At 40.5% G+C, this 21,376-nt stretch overlaps 1 protein-coding gene across 7 annotated transcripts in view; it reads left to right on the forward strand.

Moving 5' to 3' along the window:
* Positions 1-21,376, forward strand: part of herc1 (HECT and RLD domain containing E3 ubiquitin protein ligase family member 1) — a 62,504-nt gene that overhangs the window by 1,145 nt on the left and 39,983 nt on the right. For all 7 annotated transcript variants that reach the window (XM_051378406.1, XM_051378411.1, XM_051378407.1 and 4 more), the window contains exons 2-21: positions 4,045-5,021; positions 5,370-5,465; positions 6,026-6,220; positions 6,983-7,294; positions 8,047-8,143; positions 8,627-8,770; positions 8,990-9,117; positions 10,003-10,147; positions 10,505-10,676; positions 12,127-12,261; positions 12,387-12,552; positions 13,322-13,447; positions 15,660-15,881; positions 17,078-17,230; positions 18,103-18,235; positions 18,604-18,795; positions 19,328-19,552; positions 20,181-20,354; positions 20,463-20,577; positions 20,692-20,812. In XM_051378406.1, coding sequence (XP_051234366.1) covers positions 4,071-5,021; positions 5,370-5,465; positions 6,026-6,220; positions 6,983-7,294; positions 8,047-8,143; positions 8,627-8,770; positions 8,990-9,117; positions 10,003-10,147; positions 10,505-10,676; positions 12,127-12,261; positions 12,387-12,552; positions 13,322-13,447; positions 15,660-15,881; positions 17,078-17,230; positions 18,103-18,235; positions 18,604-18,795; positions 19,328-19,552; positions 20,181-20,354; positions 20,463-20,577; positions 20,692-20,812 — 4,002 coding nt within the window. In that variant the 5' untranslated portion in view covers positions 4,045-4,070. The remainder of the gene's footprint in view (positions 1-4,044; positions 5,022-5,369; positions 5,466-6,025; positions 6,221-6,982; positions 7,295-8,046; positions 8,144-8,626; positions 8,771-8,989; positions 9,118-10,002; positions 10,148-10,504; positions 10,677-12,126; positions 12,262-12,386; positions 12,553-13,321; positions 13,448-15,659; positions 15,882-17,077; positions 17,231-18,102; positions 18,236-18,603; positions 18,796-19,327; positions 19,553-20,180; positions 20,355-20,462; positions 20,578-20,691; positions 20,813-21,376) is intronic.

A 21,376-nucleotide genomic window follows, 5' to 3' on the forward strand; every position in this document is an offset into this window, starting at 1 on the left:
ATAACCTTTGTATTGTGATATATTATCGATATAAAATCAATATATATAGTAATATATTGATTTATAACCTTTGTATTGTGATATATTATCGATATAAAATCAATATATATTGTAATATATTGATTTATAACCTTTATATTGTGATATATTATCAATATAAAATCAATATATATAGTAATATATTGATTTATAACCTTTATATTGTGATATATTATCGATATAAAATCAATATATATAGTAATATATTGATTTATAACCTTTATATTGTGATATATTATCAATATAAAATCAATATATATAGTAATATATTGATTTATAACCTTTGTATTGTGATATATTATCGATATAAAATCAATATATATTGTAATATATTGATTTATAACCTTTCTCACTGTACACACGAGGTCACCAGTATGTGTATTTCTATTAAACGTTGCTATAATAATTGATTATAATGATTATTAAACTGTTAGTTTTAATGGTACAACAGAATTTACTGCTAATACAAACATTATTTTATGTCCTTTATTCAGATTTTAATTAATCATGCAGTAAATATAAAGAGAGTAGTGAAACAGTCAGCATGTGCTGAATATTATTAAAGACATTTAACAGTGAGATAGTGTTATTGATCACCTGTTAAATATCTGTGTGCTGGAGCCCTTCACAATAAAACTGCCTTTCTAATCTGACACAGTGAACACAGTAGCAGTTCACACACAGACTTTGTATATAGAAAGATTACTGATGTTTAAAATACCGTTGTTGTTATTTATTCGCCCTTTTTGTGCCAGAAAAACACAAAAACATCTGCAAAGATTAAGCGTCTCTCTGCCGTGTTGTTGCAGCTCAGTATTTTTCCTCTTCTCATCTAAGATGTGAGACACAGAGCTGAACGGCCGCTCGTTGCTCGGAGCACGTCGGTGTTTGTGTGCGGTTTGTGTGTGTCGGTGCCGGACAGAGCGGAGGTGATTATTCCTCCGGTGTCCAAGTCGGAAACAACCGACCCAACATTAGATCAGGCCCTGCTCGCAGTAGACCCTCTGGTACATGTTCTAAATTATTTCTTAATCTACAGTAACAGAATAGGTGCTGTGATCAGGTTGTAGACTATAACGCCAGCTGACTGTCTCGGGATTGGCACTCATTATAATGCTGTTATACCAGGGTTGTAATGTTATTGTGCTTTACCCAGGAATGTCTCTGTACCTGGACGCCGTGGACGACTTTAGATCGTGATCTTCAGGCGTGCACAATCTACTTTTTAGGTTTAATTTCCTCCTTACTTCTGTTTTCAAACTTCACATAACCTCATCGAGTACCAGTAGAGTGATTGCTTTAGGTTTCTGTTTACAACTACAGAAACTATATGAACACCATATATTGTGTTTAAAAGGGGCAAATAGAGAACTTCATTGGCTTGTTTTGACTCTTTCAAGTTTCCCATAGTTGACAGGGTTATGTTTTCAGTTTCACTTTTACACACAAAAGGAAACAGCATTGTTTTGCACAGTCTGTACCCTCCCTCAGAAGTGAGTGAAGCACTGGCTCACTTGGCTCAGGCACGGCTGAACAGAAACAACCAATCAGAGCCGTATCTTCAAGCCACCAACCCAAAGTGTCTTTCTGTCTTTTTTTGGCCCTGATTTATTGTTTTCTTTCAGGTACAGTGGAGACAAAATTAGGAGCACTTGAATGAGCCAGAGGATTTTTCCACAGATCATCTGTCTCATGCACTGCTGTCAGTGAAAGCTTCAGCAAATAAGACACAGTCATTTTTATAACAGTTACCTACTGGAGCTTTAATGCAATGTTGAGTTTTAATGGTGCTTTAATTTTACCGTAGCTGACAGGGTTTTATTTTCACTTTCACACAGAAGAGGAAATATGTTGCACAGTTTACACCCTAACTCAGAAATAAAGAAGTGTTTCAGCTGAATAGGAATGTTTAAAACTTCACACTCAGTAGATTACCGTTGTTTTTCTGTGTGTGTTTTTGGCTCGTGAGTGAAGCAGATGCATATTTTACCAGCATTTGTCTGGTGGCTGCTGCTAATGTATTAAGACTGTGATATTTTTTTGGCCAGATCGCCACCCTTACAAGGTGCTGAGGCTGAAACTGTACATTCCCATATTGGACCATACAGGATAAATCCAGACTGAAAGCAGCACAAAGGCCGCCAATTCCTCCCACAACCAGTTTGTCAGCAGATCCATCGTCCTGTCCATCCACATACCGCTCGCTTCCTTAGTTATCTCAGTTTATCTTCACAAGTCTAACAGATGAGTGCAGGCGCTGTGTCTGAATAAGATAATAGGCTGCAGTTTACATTAATTACATAAAATCCATGAGAGGATACATAAAGCCTGCAGTGAGTCTTAACGTTCTTGTAGACTTTTATGGTGGGGTTGTATCAGAAGCTTCCGGCCTAATATACATAGATAATGGGAACAGATATTAGAAGCACAACACAATGTAATCTACTACAATAGGAACCCCTCACAACCTCACTCATCAGCCACATTGTCCTCTGGCTCTCAAACATCTTCTAGATTGACGGTGCAGTCCAGAATAAAAGATAACGCTGGTGAATGATTGTTGCTCTGGACACACACGGGTCCACACATGTGTAGTGTTTACAATGGTTAGTCCCCAGTTCAGTTCAGTTTAACATCTCAGATGGGAAACTTGATTGGCAGTCAGGGGCCACAAACGTAAAAACAAATGTACACAAAACACAAAAATGATTCCTTTACATACATAAAACAACAACAACAATGCAAAACATTTTCATTGTGCAAGATGCTAAAAATATAAATGTTACATGTGCAGGTTAAGCCGGGTTTCTACTCCGATTGCACTTCAGCCTTTGTACTCTCAATCGTAGGAACAGTAAGGAAATTTAATCAATGTAATGATGACGAATTTAAAAACCTTTATTCAACCAGGCTGGTTTTCCCAGACTGCATTGCACTGCTCTACTCTCTCATTTACTGCAGCAGGTACAATAATGGACCATTGTTGATGTATTTTTATCAGAATCCGAATCTTTTATTGATTTTTGTTTATTGCCAAGCAGGTTTTTACGCCTATGAGGAATGTGTCCTGGTGCAATTGGTGCAATAAAATATACAAATCACACAAAAATCACACAGTAAATTAAGTACTTTCAAAATATAAATAGATAAAGATAAGAAAAGAAAACTGTGCAGAAGACGGGGGGTGCATTAATGTAATGAATACTGTATACACAGGGTGGGTTTAAGAGTCAAATGTCCAACAACTGAAACAGTGAACACTTTCAGCGTTAATATTTTTTTTTCATTCTTTTCATCCAAGTCCTCTAACACCGCTCAACCTTGCACCTCGCTGCTGTAACGTACTCTGATAGTAAGAAAGCATGAGTTAGCACATGACTCAGCACTTCACAGACCTGCTCCTACGTGGAATAAATCAAATTTCATGTTTCAGTGAAATGACCCTTTAATGATTACATCACTCTTCAGTTCAGTAAGGCCTGTTTACTTCTATACACAGTGTTGCCTTTGTGCACTTATGTGACACCAATTTGCTGTAGATGTTAAAGGGGAGTAGCATAACAAATATATATTTAAATGATAAAAATGTCTCAACAATCCCCAACCTGATGCTGCTCCTGTTTCTCGTTGTTTTTATACTGATATTGCCTTTGTGTACGACAATATTTAGTTTGTTTTTTGTGTTTAAACCCCCTAAATGTGTTGTAAACTGATGTCTTACTAAGATTGGATGTGTAATAGTCGTTTGTTCTTTTATAATATAACACATTTCCTAAAAAGTTGCAATCACAGTATCACAAAATATCCCAATATATTGAACCCCTGTATCAGGACATATTGCCAGATTCTTGCCATTATACACAACTGGTTGGTGCCAAGAAGAACTTTGCAAACTGGAAACCATCAAGCTGCTTGTTTTTCAGCATGTGGGCCTTTGAGGAAAGAATTGTTTTGCAGTTCACAATCGTGACATTAACATTTTGTATGATGATTAAATGTTTCCAGGACTGATGGCTCCAGAGTGACATGCCATGGCTTTAATGATCCCCCCGGTGAAACTGAAATGGCTGGAGCACCTAAACAGCTCATGGATCACGGAGGACAGCGAGTCCATAGCCACACGGGAGGGAGTATCGGTGCTCTACTCAAAGCTGCTGGTCAACAAAGAGGCAGTGCTGCTGCCCCAGCAGGTGCTGTGTCTGAAGGGCCCCCAGCTCCCAGACTTTGAGCGCGAGTCCCTCTCCAGCGATGAGCAGGAGCACTACCTGGATGCTCTGCTCAGCAGCCAGTTGGCCTTGGCCAAGATGGTCTGCTCTGACTCTCCCTTCGCTGCGGCCCTGCGCAAACGTGTGCTGGTTCTCCAGCGCATCTTCTACGCACTGTCCAACAAGTACCACGACAAGGGAAAGGTCAAGCAGCAGCCGCACTCTCCAGAGAACAACTCGGGTTCAGCTGACCTGCACTCTGTCAGCGAGCGGCCCCGCTCCAGCACCGACGCCCTCATTGAGATGGGTGTTCGCACGGGCCTCAGCCTTCTTTTTGCTCTGCTGCGCCAGAGCTGGATGATGCCTCCTCCGCCTAGCCCCGGCGGAGGTCCTGGGGGCAACATAAACTTGTGTAATGATGTCATTCACACAGCCATCGATGTGGTTAGCTCCCTGCCACCCCTCTCTCTGGCCAACGAGAGCAAGATCCCACCGATGGGCCTGGACTGCCTGGCCCAGGTCACCACTTTCCTGAAGGGAGTGACCATGCCAAACTCTGGGGCGGATATTTTAGGGCGTCGTCTTGCGTCAGAGCTACTGCTCGGGCTAGCTTCCCAGAGGGGCTCCCTGCGCTACTTGCTGGAGTGGATCGAGATGGCCTTGGCTGCATCAGCTGTGGTCAGTACTATGGAGGAGAATAAGGTGCTACAGAACCAAGAGGGCCTCATCGGCTATGATTGTTTCATGAACATCCTGATGCAGATGAGACGCTCTTTGGTAAGTAAACAGTAGCAACACTGACGGATGTTGATGGGAAGTTATTTTTAGTGGTTTAATTACTCAGCTTCTTATTGCTCTGAGCTCTCAAAATGCTCCTTCTGTTGAGTATTAAATTAGACATTCAACCTGATTTTACTCATGTGGAAAACTGGAAACAGTGGACAACAACCAACAAAATTAATTCATCACAACTTTAAAAAATATATATTTTTGGTTCTCTAAAATGTGTTGTGCAAGGTCATACAGTAGTTATAATTGCATCTGAATGTTTCTTTCTTTAGTATTGAGTGGAATGTTGATATTGGTTCATGTAATCATTGATTTGTGTGTGTGTGATTGTCTCAGGGCTCCTCAGCAGATCGCAGCCAGTGGCGAGAACCCACGCGGACCTCTGATGGCCTCTGCTCATTGTACGAGGCGGCACTCTGTCTTTTTGAAGAAGTAAGTATTTTATTTTCATATTTCATACACTATATGAATCATTATTAGGGTGGTTCTAGTTTTTGAAATGCCTCAAATACGGTCTAAAATACTGCATGAGGTATCAGCCAGGACACAAATCAATGCTCCATGTCATGTAATTTATTAGCCAATTAGAAACAGGAAGCTGCTAACAAGTAAAAGAGTCGTTATTTTCCCCCAAGATGATGAAGTCGTGACTTTCTTTCAGATCTTGTGCAGAGCTGTCATACAGGTCACTGCTTCGTGTTTTGAAAACTGTGGATATTAACTATCAACTAGAGGGTTAATTTTGAAAATTAATATAATTAATTTCCTCAAAGTCACAACAGTTTCATATGATACCAGTATCTTCACTAGCTTTAAAACCTCTGCCTCTGAAAGACAGTGCTACAGCCTCTGGACACGCCCCTGCTTACTGCTACCTTAGACGGAGAAGGAGTCGATAAATAAGTCAATTTGTTTCACGGGGAAAAAACTAAACACAAATTCTTTTTATTTCAAAGAGAGTACACAGGTCTAATCATGTCTTTTTCTTCCAGGTATGTCGAATGGCATCAGACTACTCTCGCACGTGTGTCAGTCCCGACAGCATACAGACTGGCGAGGCACCCGTGGTGTCTGAAACCTGCGAGGTTTATGTGTGGGGCAGTAACAGCAGCCACCAGCTCGTGGAGGGCACACAGGAGAAGATCCTGCAGCCCAAGTTGGCCGCCAGCTTTGCGGATGCACAGACGGTAAGAGAGAGAGAGAGAGAGCAGTTTCACACGTCTGCTGCAGAGCTGCGAGTTAAGAGAGGAAACATCTGTTATCCTGTATTCGTCATAAGAAGAAGATAACTGTCATGAGTTTCAAAATTCATTTTGCTAGGTTTTGGCAAATGGGCTGTTGACTTTTAAATGGAGAATACTTTTTCCCTCAAGGCATGAATTACACTGATCAGTGATGTTACATAGACGTGGTGACATGATGATAATGCATTCAAATTCAGATTTCACTGGTTCTCCTGCAGGGACGCTACAGCTGTAGATCAAAGCAATGTGATATACTGTGTTTGTTAGATAGAGCCTGAGACAGAGTGCTCTTTCAGATGGAGGAACAGACAGCGTCGAGATTTTTATTTCTCTGCTACAGTGTTGGTTTTTTTTCTGTTAAGAGTGAAAGGAAACCTAATTGTGATGAGAACAGATAATTCACAATCTTCTGGTTATTGATGTGCACTGTGCCTTTTGAAGCATTTCTGTAGAGTGAGGTTGCACAAAATATTTTTTCCTAATGTGCTGATGCTATATATATGTAGACAGAGAGACAAATCATAAAAATATGCAGGAAATGAAATGATCAGAAATATGGCTGGTGGGTCATATGGTACGGTGTCTTATGATATACTGGAGTCCTTCACATTTTAGCCTCACTCAGTGACAGCGGTGTGTGAGAATGCTGAGTCAGTCTGCAGTCTTTTCACTGCACACAAACATCTTTTCCTCATTTCTCTGCAGATTGAGGCAGGTCAGTACTGCACGTTTGTGATCTCCTCCGATGGCTCTGTTCGGGCCTGCGGGAAGGGCAGCTACGGCCGCTTGGGCCTCGGGGACTCTAACAACCAGTCAACGCTCAAGAAGCTGACCTTCGAACCCCACCGCGCAATCAAGAAGGTGTCGTCGTCCAAGGGCTCAGATGGCCACACGCTGGCCTTCACTACGGAGGGTGAGGTGTTCAGCTGGGGTGACGGTGATTATGGCAAACTGGGTCACGGGAACAGCTCAACACAGAAATACCCTAAACTTATCCAAGGGCCACTGCAGGGGAAGGTAGGGTTTCATCCAGCATTTGAGCACAACTTGACACATGGTATTTTATTGACACATTCCAACTTTTTATTCTTTTAGATACATTAAAAGGTTTTTATATATATATATATATATATATATACACACACGAGATGTCGCACTAGAGCAACAGTATCTCAGACCCAAACAATGGGCACTACAGCCCACCAGACTCCACTGACAAAAGCAGTTATTTTAACAGATAATCATAAACTCTTTCTACTGTTCCAACAACCACCAGCTCTGGTTTGGTGGAAATAAATCCTTAATTCATTGACGTAGATAAAAATCCAGCAGTTTCCCTGTACTCGGTTGGAAACGGAGGGACTCACAGGCTCCAACATGCACGGCGAGACTGGATTTGTAAACAAACCACAGAGAGGCTGTGATAACAACACAGGCAGAGGGAGTGTGTCATCATTGTCTGCTCAGGACACCATGACTCTAATATGTCTTCACATAGCAAATAGTTGTTTGTTGCTATATTTATGTTATAAATCTCGTGTGTATATATAACCTTTAAAGCAGCAGCGAGTAGAGATGTGACCATCGTTTCCTCCTTCACTCGGTGAAATATTTTTGCAGATGTAGATTCATTTTTATGAGTTTCTTATAGCTGATTGCTTTGATATGCCTCCTGTTTTTAAAGTATGCAAGGTGAATATCTTCTTGCTTGTGTGTGTACTAATATTAATGAAGTACGATTAATGTGTATGACTTTGGTTGTGTGTCAGGTGGTGGTGTGTGTGTCTGCTGGCTACAGACACAGTGCTGCAGTCAGTGAGGACGGAGAGCTGTACACGTGGGGCGAAGGAGATTTTGGAAGATTAGGTAAGTAACTCATTTATCCTAAAATGGAAAGGAAATCTCCCGTGCTTTCAAACACTTAAAAATACATCAGTAAATACCCCACCTGTGGATTTTAAAACTTTTATGTGTCTTGAAGAAAGCTGGCCAAATGAGACTAAATGTCGGCACAATGAACACAGACTTACCTGCTCACTAGTAGATAACTTGTAGATTTTAATTAGCTTTTTACTTCTGACGTTCACATTTACGGTGTTTGCACCAGATTTCTCAAACTCAGGACCCTTTTCAAGGCTGTCTGGACAAATATGAAGCATATATTGTCAGTTTTATGTATTTAGCTCAAAATTACAGATTAGCTTCAGAGGGAATATACAATCTTTACAACATACAACTCCCTCAATCCTGCTGTGTATTGGAGGCACGTTAATCCTCATTCCTACTTACACTGAACGCATCATACAAGACGATATATGCCAGATACTGTTTCATTGTTTGGGATTGCAGGTCATGGTGACAGCAACAGCCGAAACATTCCTACCCTGGTTAAAGACATCAGCAACGTGGGAGAGGTGTCGTGTGGTAGCTCTCATACTATTGCACTGTCAAAGGATGGACGCACTGTGTGGTCCTTTGGAGGAGGAGACAACGGTGTGTTACCCTTCACCATGATTAACTGTTTCGTTAATGTTTCATATTACAGTTAATTCAATAAATTGATGTAAACTTGTGGTTTGAAGGGCCTTGTCCAATTTAAAAAAAATAATAAATTTTATTGGATGTGTGTGTCAAAATGCCAAACTGTTGCACGTCACTAAATGCTCATACTGTAAATGAATCAGTCTGAAGAAAAAACTTGTTGTCCTGCAGGAAAACTAGGTCACGGTGATACTAATCGAGTCTACAAGCCAAAAGTAGTGGAGGCCCTGCAAGGGATGTTCATCAGGAAAGTGTGTGCAGGAAGCCAGTCGTCTCTCGCCTTAACCTCTACCGGACAGGTAGGACACGATTCCTGCATTGTTAACTGAGACACAGTCACAGCCGCGGTTTGTTGAGGAAAAGCGGAGCCTTGAAGTTCTTGAACATTTGTCCCAAAGAAGGAGTTTCACGCAGCTGTTTAAGCATTCCTAACGACAGCTGTTTGGACATTGACAGTAATATATTTTAAGGTCACGACTTGTTACGTAACTCAGCTCTTCTTTCATGGCTTTGTCTCAAAGACACTCTCAGTCTGTTCTCATCAGGATAGTTTCTGTCTGGAGAAAGGACCGAAAGTAAATGATGTGAATGTGAAGAAATCATATCTGCTAATGTGGATTTGGCCTTTGGTTCCTCTGGTTTTAGTTTTTTATAATCTCTCGTTTTTTTATATCGTTTTTCTGTTCATTCTGTTTCATATTTACACATTTAATATATTTAATAATTTAATAACTGTTGTTACTAGTTACTTTGCAGATTCACATTAATTGATATGCTCAGTTCAGGTATCAGAATCGGTATCTGTAAAGAAAAAATGATATCGGAACATCTGTAATTTATTGTATCCGCAATCGGATAAAAAAAAAAATAACGAGGCGGCTACATTGATAATCAGTCTATCCCTAGTATGTGTACGTGTGTGTACGTGTGTGTATGTATATCAGCCATTGCAGGTTGTTTTGTCACTTATATTTGCTGATTTAATGGTCTTCTGCAGCACACCAGCATGTATGAATATATCAATAATTGCCTGTTTTTGGGCTAATTACCATTAATGTTGTTAATCTTCCTTTTCAATGTCATTTTGATGGGCACTATAATTTGCACAGCTCTCTGGTCTACACTTGTTGTTTTAAACATGTTATATATATAAACTTGATTTGATTGATGTCACTTTTGTTTAGGTGTATGCTTGGGGCTGTGGTGCTTGCCTGGGATGTGGCTCTTCGGAGGCCACAGCTCTCAGACCCAAACTAATCGAGGAGCTGGCTACCACCAGGGTGGTGGACATCTCCATAGGGGACAGTCACTGCCTGGCCTTGTCGCACGGTACTTGTCTCTTCCTTTCTCTATCTTTTGGACAGCTTATCTTTAGATGGTTAACCATAAACAACTGGTGCTGCAGCAGTCCATCCTAAACCTGCTGCTTCTGTCAGTCCCAGGTTTCTCTGCAGACTCTGTTAGATTTTGTTTGTTAAACGTGACACAGCTGTCGCAAGTAGCACGATGTAATAGCAAACACACAGACCAAATTTGTTTAAGCTAATTCTTAACTTAACCCTCAGCGTACAAATTGTGCCTCATTAATATTCAGTGTGATTTCATGTGCAATCACAAAACGATCACAGCCATATATCTAATATTGCATCTAATATTGCTTTACTTCTGCTCAACACACCCTTTCAGACAATGAAGTGTATGCGTGGGGCAACAACTCCATGGGCCAGTGCGGCCAGGGGAACTCCACAGGGCCGATCACCAAGCCTAAGAAGGTCGTCGGGTTGGATGGAGTCGCTATTCAGCAGATCTCAGCCGGCACTTCCCACAGCCTGGCGTGGACGGCCCTGCCCAGAGACAGGTCAGCTACCATCAGAGCGCATACACCGACTTTGACCGTAACCTGGGTTTCACAGGAAGACTTCACATAGTGGGGGTGAGGGGGTGGGAGGGAGGGAGGGCGAGTGCTCATGTCACAACACTCCTGGACTTCTGTGCTGAATAGGGATTGCATAATGTAAGTCAAAGGTTGGTAACTGCATGTTGAATGTACAGCAGTTTTTCTCCCTTCTGTGTTACAAATATCTACACAAGACTGTTAGGATCATATCAGTGGGCTGACTGTGCTGAAACATACAGTGAGGTTGTAGTTCAGAGAGAGGACCACAGCAGTGCATGTTTATATATGTAATTATTCCTATAAGGTTGGAGGTAGAGGTAGAAGTCGGGCAGTTTTTAGATGAAAGTGGAGTGTTTTTTGTTTGTTTTTTAGACATAAATTTGCCATATTTTGTCAATTATCTGGTATTATCTGGTAAAAGCTTCTGAACTTACTTCCAAAAGTACAACATCATATTATATGTATATCAATATTGCAACATAACATTACATATACAGTGATAGAGTGATAAGATAAAACATTTATTTTAACATGCAGTGCTTAGAGGAAATAAAGTCTGCATTATTTAACCCTGGCAGAGCGCCGTTCATTATTAAAATATAAGCATATTCATAGAATGAACACGGTTTGCTGGTTTCAGGGCGCTCCACAGATTTTACACATAAAGTCCAGTTGAAGACTAAAAGGATTTAACAGAGAGCCTGTGTTACATCTTGGGTTGGAAGTGGATTTAATGAGGCCAAATGATCAGTTGAGTTAAGTATTTGCATGGCACAAACTACCAAGAGAGGAGAGGATCAGTTCAGTTCAGTTTTATTGGTCATATGTAGGTTAACACAGGGTCAATGATACAGTGAAATGTGTTGGATGAGAAGAGACAATAAAAGCACTACTCATATGAAGATAAAAAAATACCCCAATAAAAATTAAAAATGGACTGAAATAAATATAACTATATAAATATGTGAAGTGTATGCAGGGGTATGAGACGTATCACTATTAAAATGCAGTACCAAAATGTACAATATACAAAATTATATATAAATATGCTATATTAATGTTATTAATGATACATACTAAGTGCATTAATACTATATATTAATATTCCATATAAAAAGAGGATTTGTGTGTAAAAGTGTGTGTGTAGTATAGCACATATTGTATGACCGTGTTGGTGTGGAGGTGCATTGACATTAACTTAACAACTGCTTCAATATAAATATAAACTGTATCCTTCCAGTACTGTGTTTTATATATATATAGTTTTTATAGCCTATATTAGCGTTATAATTCAGGCTCAGATGTGTTTTGCGGCTCCAGACAGATTTCTTTTGCTGGTTTTTTGAAAGTAAAGGTTGCTGACCCCCTGCACTAGACCACTTGTTAATATTAACTCACTTCTGCTCTCTAGGCAAGTGGTGGCGTGGCACAGGCCCTACTGTGTCGACCTGGAAGAAAGTACCTTCTCCCACCTGCGCTCTTTCCTCGAGCGCTACTGTGACGGCATCAACAGTGAAGTTCCTCCTCTCCCGTTCCCCTCATCCCGGTGAGCACACACAGCCTGTGGAAGAAATAGTCCCTCATGCATCTGTTAATTGTAGCTTGGTGTCAAATAATAAATATTTATATATATATATATATATAAATATAATATATTGTATGTATTTGCAGGGAGCATCATAACTTCCTCAAGCTGTGCCTTCGACTTTTGTCCAATCATCTGGCTCTGGCGCTGGCCGGGGGCGTGGCCACCAGTATCTTAGGTCGGCAGGCCAGGCCCCTGAGGAACCTGCTCTTCAGACTGATGGACTCCTCCGTGCCAGATGAGATTCAGGAGGTGAGAGACAAGTAGAGGCACAGTTAATCAATGGGGGGAATCATAAAATGAGACCAAAATAAACAATGAAGCACAATAAAATATGTCACTGTGTAAAAAAAAAAAAAGTTTTCCAGAGTGATGAAGAGACTAAACTGGTGATCCACTTTACATGACTCACTTAGATATATATATATGGGGCTGCAACTAACAATTATTTTCCTACTAAACGTTTAATTATTTAGTCTAAAAATGTCAGAAAATAGTGAAGCCCAAGGTGACAAAGATATTTAGTTTACCACAAACCTTTAGTTCTCTACGACAGTAAACTGAATATCTTTGGGTTGTGGACAAAAAAAGACATTGGAGGATGTTACCTTGGGCTTTGGGAAACAATGATCAACATTTTCCCCTTTTTCTGATATTCTATTGGCCCAAATAACTTATTGAACAGATTAATCAGTGATGAAAATAATCTCTATCATACATTCAAACTGAGCACATTGTTTCCTACAAACCATGATTATATTTTTCTTTTAAACAAATAATTAAAGCTTTATTATTTTGAACATTTCACTGTGAATCATCACTCGTTGGCAGTTCTTTGTGTATCCAGACAAAAAAGTGATTGTAATCACTGTGGAATATATTTATTGATACACTGTGAAAAACACACTGTTCCCTTTTTGAGGAAATGATGACAGCAATTTCTTCAAAATGTCAACAAGTTCTTAATCTGTTACATCTCCCGGGGCGGTGACAATATGTGGGTGTGTGTTTGTCCCATCAGGCGGTGATTGAGACTCTGTCTGTGGGGGCGACCATGCTGCTGCCTCCACTGAGAGAGAGGATGGAGCTGCTTCACTCCTTGTTGCCTCAGGGCCCCGACAGATGGGAGAGTCTCTCCAAAGGACAGGTACGCTACGCTAGCTAACACACTGAAGCTGTGACAACCAGCCTGTAATGAACGCTCGTTAGGGTCCATCAGTTAAAGCAGTGGTTCCCAACCTGGAGGGCGGGACCTCCACTAGGGGTCGGCAAAGCTACACGGCTGGTTGCAAGGCCTTCTTGATTCTAAGGGGTGTATTAAAACGTTTAATATATACAGTAGGTAGAAAACTAAATTAAATTGTTATTTTTTAAAGTTTAGATTATTATAGATCTAAACTTTAAAAAATATCTCCCAGCATAAGGGCACAGTGAAGACCTGAACACAAGCTGTATTCACAAAGCCTTCACTCTGATAAATGTATGATTATCTAATCTAAACATTTTAAAATTTGTATAAAAAGTTACTTTAAATATCACTAAAACTGATCTCTGATGTAATATTCACAGGAAATAAACCTCCTCAAAATTCATCCAAATCGCTCGTTTTACACAAACTTGCAGTTATTAATAGTGTTAAGTTTGTAAATTGGTTTATCAGTTCTGTTCTGTTATTGTTTGGCATTCAATAGGATGTAAAATATCCATAAAATATGTCAGTTTAATGATAGAAACGGGGTCCCTTAACCTGTGAATTAAAGCATGATTTTCTATTTTAGGATGTAGATTTATTCTGTGAGAATCAGTGGAGACGTAGAGCCTGAAAACTGAGCAACTAATTTAAACACTTTTGTATGCGTTTCTATAGTAGACATAGTTTTTTCTTCTCCCATTAATGTTATTGTTACCCATTAAGATTAGGTCACAACCTCCGGGTTAAATGCCACCGGTATAACTGAACGTACCTAAGGTGTGTGTCCCTTAACCAGTGCCTCATTTGTTGCTGCTCGTAGACTGAAAGAGTTTGAAAGTAGGGTCAGGTTAGTGATGGATGGCGAGTGCAGCTTTTACACCGTGAGCTGTTTGGTTAATGGGTCACTTTGTGTGGTCGGCTGTGTGGGCAGAGTAAAAAGCTCTGTTTGAATCTTCTGAGTGGTCTCTTACAGACACACAGTTTTTAACAATCTCCCCCAATATGCATTTCAACAACAGGAAATCAGTGTGGAGGGGACGCAGTGTTCCCAGTGTTAATGCCTGCTCGGGAGTCCAACATTAAAACCTCTCCACAATTCCTTTGACCTCAACATTTGGAGGCAGCTGCTTTCCAGGAACTGCTTTAGATTTTAATTCTTGTGGACTTTGAAATAGAAGTTGTAGCGAACCTTCAACTCCCCCCACCAACCACACACACACACACAAAGTGATTAATGTTTTTGTGATCTATAAAACACTCAATTAAAAGTTGCACTGAGGAAACACTTGAGGCAGAATTAGAAAAAGAGGAAAACTCAGAATAGGAAAAGGATATATTAAATAAAACTGAGTCAGATGTACAAATAGATAAACAGAGTAAGAAAATAGTTTAAAATGTATAAATAAATAAATACACAAACTATTTGTGGCTTTACTGCTCAGAGCTTTACACAACAGTTAAAGATTAAGAACCTAAAACTTGTATGTTTGTTAAAGTTTTAGCTGCTTAGCTTATCTTTTTCCAGCTACCCGCTGTAGTTTGATATTTAATGGACAGATATAATCAGATCTTCTCACTGAGAGCGAATTAGAGTTTCTGTTGGTCCTTTAAAAAAGTCCAAAACTCAATCTGTATTTTTGGCCATAAAATGTCTTAAAAATGACTTTGACAAGTCTTAATGAAGTCGCATTAACTCCAGTCATGGAAGCCATACCAATCCAGTATGGACATGAAATAGGTCTTAAATGGTCTTAAAATGTCATAAATTAGACTTGTTGAAACCTGCAGAAACCCTGGTTTATATTCCTTCTACAGGCTTCAATGCTGTTATTGAAAATGTGCAGTTAACAATGAAAACACTTTAAATCTTTTCCCTGAAATAAAATCACATCAGAAAGGAAAACAATGAAGGAACAGAAGTACTATCAGCTGTTTGTGAGGGCCGTGATAACCCCAGCCGAGGGTCAACTTCTCTCATTGGTCCAACTTGTTGACTGCCCGTACGTTGGCCTTATTTTCTGGATTACTGAACTCTAAATGAAATAAGCATCTGATGACTGACCTAAGTTTGAACCCACAGTACCAAGAAGTTCAACATCAAGTACTGTTGTTTGCTTCTGTCATGTTTTCCATCGGTCTTACTGAAATGTGTGTGTTTGTGCCGCAGAGGATGCAGCTCGACATCATCCTGACCAGTCTGCAGGACCACACCCACGTAGCCTCGCTGCTGGGCTACAGCTCTCCTGCAGACGGCCCCGAGGTGCTTCCATCTGGCCCGGGCTTCACAGCTTCCCCAGACCCCACGTACAGCGCCACAGCGGGCCACCCCGACACCCACCTGGCTGAGATCCTCATGAAGACGCTGCTCAGGAACCTCGGCTTTTATACTGTAAGTAGCTGCTGGATGACGTCTGGTGCGACTCTATCAGAGAGTGCGCTCTTATTGATTTCAGTGCGTGTGTGATTCAATAACAAACCATTACTTGCGGCATCATTATGATCTATTTAGAACTGACAAAAGCAGAGTTTACTCAGGAAGGAAGTCATCAGTGAAGTCAACATATCGAGCGCCATTGTTCCATGTCTCTGCAGCTCCCTCGCTCCTCTCCGTGTTGGAGAGCTGGAGGCAGAGCATGAGTCATATATAATCCTTTGTTATTATCACCTGCTGACTTTTTTCCTGGCACAGCAGCGGCTTGTTCCTGTGCCTCGCTCTCTAAAGGCTGCGTTTTATTGATTGTAGCGCGCGCACACACACACACACACACACACACACACGCACAGGCTGTGTGTGTGATTATGCAGGTCTGAGCAATGAATGGTGATTAGACTGCAAGGCTTTCTGCTTTTCACTCACCTCTTTTGGATTCATTGCCTCTTGCTGTATTTTTCCTTTACACATTTCTTTATCTACAGAGCTCTGTTCTCTGTTTTGGGGAAACAGATGGAAAAAAAAACACATCTAGATAAAGAAATATAATTAAATAAAAACCAGACTTGGAACAAATAAGATTTTGGTGGTCTAAATGTAAAGATGTCAAGAATCCAGATTACAAAAATAGGGGCTGGAACAAAGTAATGATTCTATGGATCTCATAAAGAAGGTTTAATGTTATTTCCAGCCTCTAAAATGAGCTAATTGGCTTTGTAGTAGAACAAGTTCCACTCCTGTTATATTAATAGAATTTGTAAGTTATAATTCAAATAAACAGAAACAAACCAGGTTCGGTAAAACTTCAGTTAAACGCAGGGTCTCAATTAGAGGCAGGTCTCAATTAGAGGCCTGGTCTGGATTTTATGTAAGTTCTTTGGATGTATAAATCCAATACAGTGTACTTTACCGAGTTCTACGCTCCTTAGATCGTCTACACAAATATAAATGCTGCACATCGTTACATCAGTTAGATTCTCCACAATTCAGTCTAAGTTCATTTTATAGAAACCATGAGCACCAAATGAGTCCATTTACAGTTAAAGCTATTTCATCTGCACATGTATATTACTAAATTAACTTTGTAGAAGATCTTGTGATACCTGTGGCCCTGTAGTCTGATTTATGTGCTTGTGTGTGTGTGTGTTGTGCAGGATCAGGCATTTGGGGAGCTGGAGAAGAACAGTGATAAGCTGCAGCAGGGCACGTCCTCCTCTGACAGCAGCCAACCGGCTCACCTCCACCAGCTCCTGTGCTCCCTGCAGAAGCAACTGTTAGCATACTGCCACATCAACTCTGTCACTGAGGTACGGACGCTCTCCTGTGTTTGTTCAACTGCAGCCTGTTCAAACTTACTCACTCTCTTCTACACATGACAGTTTTATTATGAACAAAATAGCGTTTACACAGTCTTCATGTAGTTATTTAAAGTTGTTGGTCCGGTGCCATTAGGGTCATGTGAGTGATGGCTTCTTGCCACACTGGTTACAACATAATGGTTCGGATTAAATAAACTTGAAAGGCAGATATGCACCATGAGGGTCAATTTGTTGAAGTTATTTACTTCAGAACTCACATGGTCTTGTTAATGAGGCGTAAAATGACATTAAACTGCTTATCTTCAAAGAAAACACTCAACAGTTTTTATACCTGATGCATGACGCAAACTGGCTGCACTTGAGCCAATTCGTGACTAAATGAGTCAGTGTCAGTGTCCGTACATATTTATAAACCCCTGTTTCATAAGTGTGTATTTTCATTATCTTCCTAGTGACTTTCAGTGGTCAACTGATCTGGGTTTGTCAGTGGCCGATGGCCGATATCAAAACAAAGTAAAGTCATAGGAAATAGGAAATTCAGGCACCTGTTTACAGCAGAATGAATGCGAGTCACAGTACAGGGCTCAAAAGGGGAGCACTAATATATTTCCACAGCAGCCACACTGACGAATCTGCCTGCAGATGTGTCTGAAGAGGTTTTTTGTTTATCGGTCATGTGAGCACAGACATCGACCGATGCCAGATAATCAGACACGATTAATCGGCCTATCACTAATGACAGCTATTCCCTAGAGTTGCTGTCCCACCTTTAACAATCACCAGAGAGACATGATTCTCATTTTTCTTTCATTATTGGCAAGTGAGTTCTAAAACATGATGATCTTCATGTTTTTGTGCAGAACTCCAGCAGTGTGGCTTTACTCCACAAGCACCTGCAGCTCCTGCTGCCTCACGCCACAGATATCTTCTCCCGCTCAGCCACTCTGATAAAGGAGAGTTCCTGGAACGGCAGCATACGAGAGAAGCTACAAGGTGAAGAGGATCAACCAATCTCTGAGGATCAACCGAGGCTGAAACGCTCTTGCTCTCTTATCTTGTCCTCAGCCTGTTGATCCTCTTATCCTCCTCTTGTTTACTTTTGTTGTTTCATCATAAAACACTTTCATTACTTCTCCTTTTAAATTGATCTTTCTAAGAATTTTAACTTCTTTGTTTGTTTAGCTTTTTCACATTTTACCATTTTACCTCATGCTACTAAGTCAAGGAGTGTGTAGTTTAAACTACATAAAAGAAATGATTTAGGTTATATATTTTAAACAATAGGATGATTTTTTCACAGTGAACAGAAATGACCATTGATTTAAAACTCAAAATACTGATCATGTCTCTATCATCTCCAGATGTGATCTACGTGTCAGCTGCAGGCAGCATGCTGTGCCAGATAATAAACTCCTTGCTGCTGCTACCGGTGTCTGTGGCGAGGCCTCTGCTCAGTCACCTGCTGGACCTGCTGCCTCCTTTGGACCGCCTCAACAGACTGCTGCCTGCTGCCTCCCCTCTGGAGGACCAGGAGCTGCAGTGGCCTCTTCATGGTGAGCACAGAGAAAACCCTTTACTACACAATAATGTATGTTGTTTGTGGTCTTTTGATTGAAAAATTGGCTGAATTAATTTCGTTTGGATACCTTTAGATGGAATTTATTCCTTCCAAAATCCATTCAGTTTCTTTAATGTCTGTGTGAGCAGATTTAAGGATAACAATCCGATATACTGTAAACTCAATATAGACTGTACCGAGCCAGGTCAGCTGCACTCGCTCTACTCAAAGTTTTAGCATCTTAATTTAAGCATTTGTCCTATTGTCCTCAAGACTTTTTGGTTTGTGACTTGAAGTTTAACCTGACTGCACCAGATAAGAAGTTATTGTTGGAAACTGTTTGGAAAACTGCTGGCACTTTCAAAAAATTCTCGGCAGGTGATTGGACGAACCACCTGTCTATCAAATGTGAAATGTGATATTTCTTTTGTCTTCCTTCACATTTTTACTGTACAAATAAAAAATTGTACCGCTACCACCACTTCATTTTCCCTTGTCCTTCCACTACACCTTTTCTAACATTCCAGGTACCTCTGACTTTGCTGAGCCAGCCTCGGGCATGTCCTTGCCGCCGCCGGCGCTCTCCTGGGTGTGGCTCGTTGATCTGGAGAGGACAGTTGCCCTGCTGGTAGGCCGTTGCCTCGGTGGGATGCTGCAGGGAGCTTCGACCTCGCTGGAGGAACAGGATACTGCTTACTGGCTCAAAACGCCCCTCTTCAGCAACGGCTTGGAAATGGAAATCCCACAGCTGGGTAGGAAGAGAACACATACCGTATAGTAAAACTATTTCCAGGAACTACTTTTCAAGGAGCTAACAGATTCCTTCAGCCCATTGTTGTCTGTGTTTCCACTACAGTCTAAAGACCTGTAAATATTAGACAAATTAGTCTGCTGACTGAAAAATTGACGTATGTTTTTACCCAGTTTTTTGATGCAACTATACTATTTGTCATCTATGTCAGCTTTCTTCTATAACTCCATGTTGATGTGTTGAAATACAGTGAACAAAAAACAAACTATATATTCAGTGCTGCCCTGTTAAAGGGGTTTTTTGGGGTGTGGTCCTCACCCAAATCAAGGCTCTAAGGACAAGAGGGTGTTGAATGTTGTACAGGTTGTAAAGCCTTCTGAGGAAAACTGGTTTTGGGCTGTATAAATAAAATATAACTTGATTTGACTGCATCTCAGAGCTCCTGTACTTTTGGAAAGTCCTACCCTCAGAGCAGCAACTTTTTAGGGGATGAAATAACGTCTCTGGGGAAAGCTCCTGCATCAGAGCCTCGTGACCAATTGACTTATGTAATTTTATGGCATTATTCATTTGTTGTTTCCTCTGCGACTGGTTGAGCTGTTTGATGTTTGTTCACCTCTGTCTTTCAGACGCCTGCATCAGCTCATTATTGGAGGCAGCGCTGTCTGGTAATGAGGAGCAGAAGCCTTTTGACTGCACACTGCGTCCTGACTTGAGCGTCTTGGTGGATGTGGCTCTGGGTACCTCTAAAGAACCTGCCAACAGCCTCTGGATCAACATGCAGGACTACGCCATGAGCAAAGGTCTACCTTTAAACTAGGCATATAATGAGTTCTGTTGTCTCTATGCTAGAGTCATTTTCTTTCAATGTGAGTGACAGTGTACTGACTGTACTGTGCATTCTGTTGCAGATTGGGACAACGCGTCTCTCAGTAATGAGTCCCTGTTAGACACTGTGTCCAGGTTTGTGTTGGCAGCCTTACTGAAGCACACAGGACTGCTGGGCCAAGGCTGTGGCGAGGGCAGGTACTGTAACAGGACATATATGATATGTTGGATCAACGGTTTCCACACTGTTTCTATAGTACCAGCCTAAATTAAACATCACATGTCACAAGTATATCTTTATTTTCCCGTCAGGTACCAACCATCCAAGTCCCTGGCAGAGGTCTATCGCAGTGTTTATAAGGTACGAAACCGCCTGCTGGCCTGTAAGAATATGGATTTCATCCAGACGAGATCTTCTTCGCGTGAGAGAAGGGTGAGTAATCAACATTTATATGTCAACTCTAATTATTCTCTAATTTTAGTCTCTCAGACTTCTTCTCAGTGTTTTCCTTTATAATTAGATACTTCAAGAACAGACTTTCTAGAAACAAACCAGATATTCTTATATAAGCAGATTTGTGAATGCAAGTTATTACAAACAATGAAATCTCAGTTATTTAAGATTCTTAAAATAAGTATTTTGATCACTTTATTTAAGAATTTGTACCTTAATCTAATAATTAGCAAAAGCATCTTACAATAAGACACAATTTCTTCAAACAATAGAATAGAAATTAGTTACTTTGTCTTAAATTAAGGCACCAGAAGATTCTTATTTTTATCATTTTTTAGCTGTAAGATCTTATTAAGACACAGATATATTTTCCTAAAACCAGATTTCTAATGCAGAACATGCTGGATTATTATTTTTCTTTTTTAGAGAAAGAATAAGACTCAATTCCCAGAAACATCCTGTTTTTTACAGTCTGAGAGAGTATGCTTTACTCAAAGGGATTTCCACAAACACTCATAAATGTCATTTGGTTCCACTTTGGTC

Source organism: Dicentrarchus labrax, unplaced genomic scaffold (genome assembly GCF_905237075.1).
Source record: "Dicentrarchus labrax unplaced genomic scaffold, dlabrax2021, whole genome shotgun sequence".
Taxonomy (NCBI): Eukaryota; Metazoa; Chordata; class Actinopteri; family Moronidae; genus Dicentrarchus; species Dicentrarchus labrax.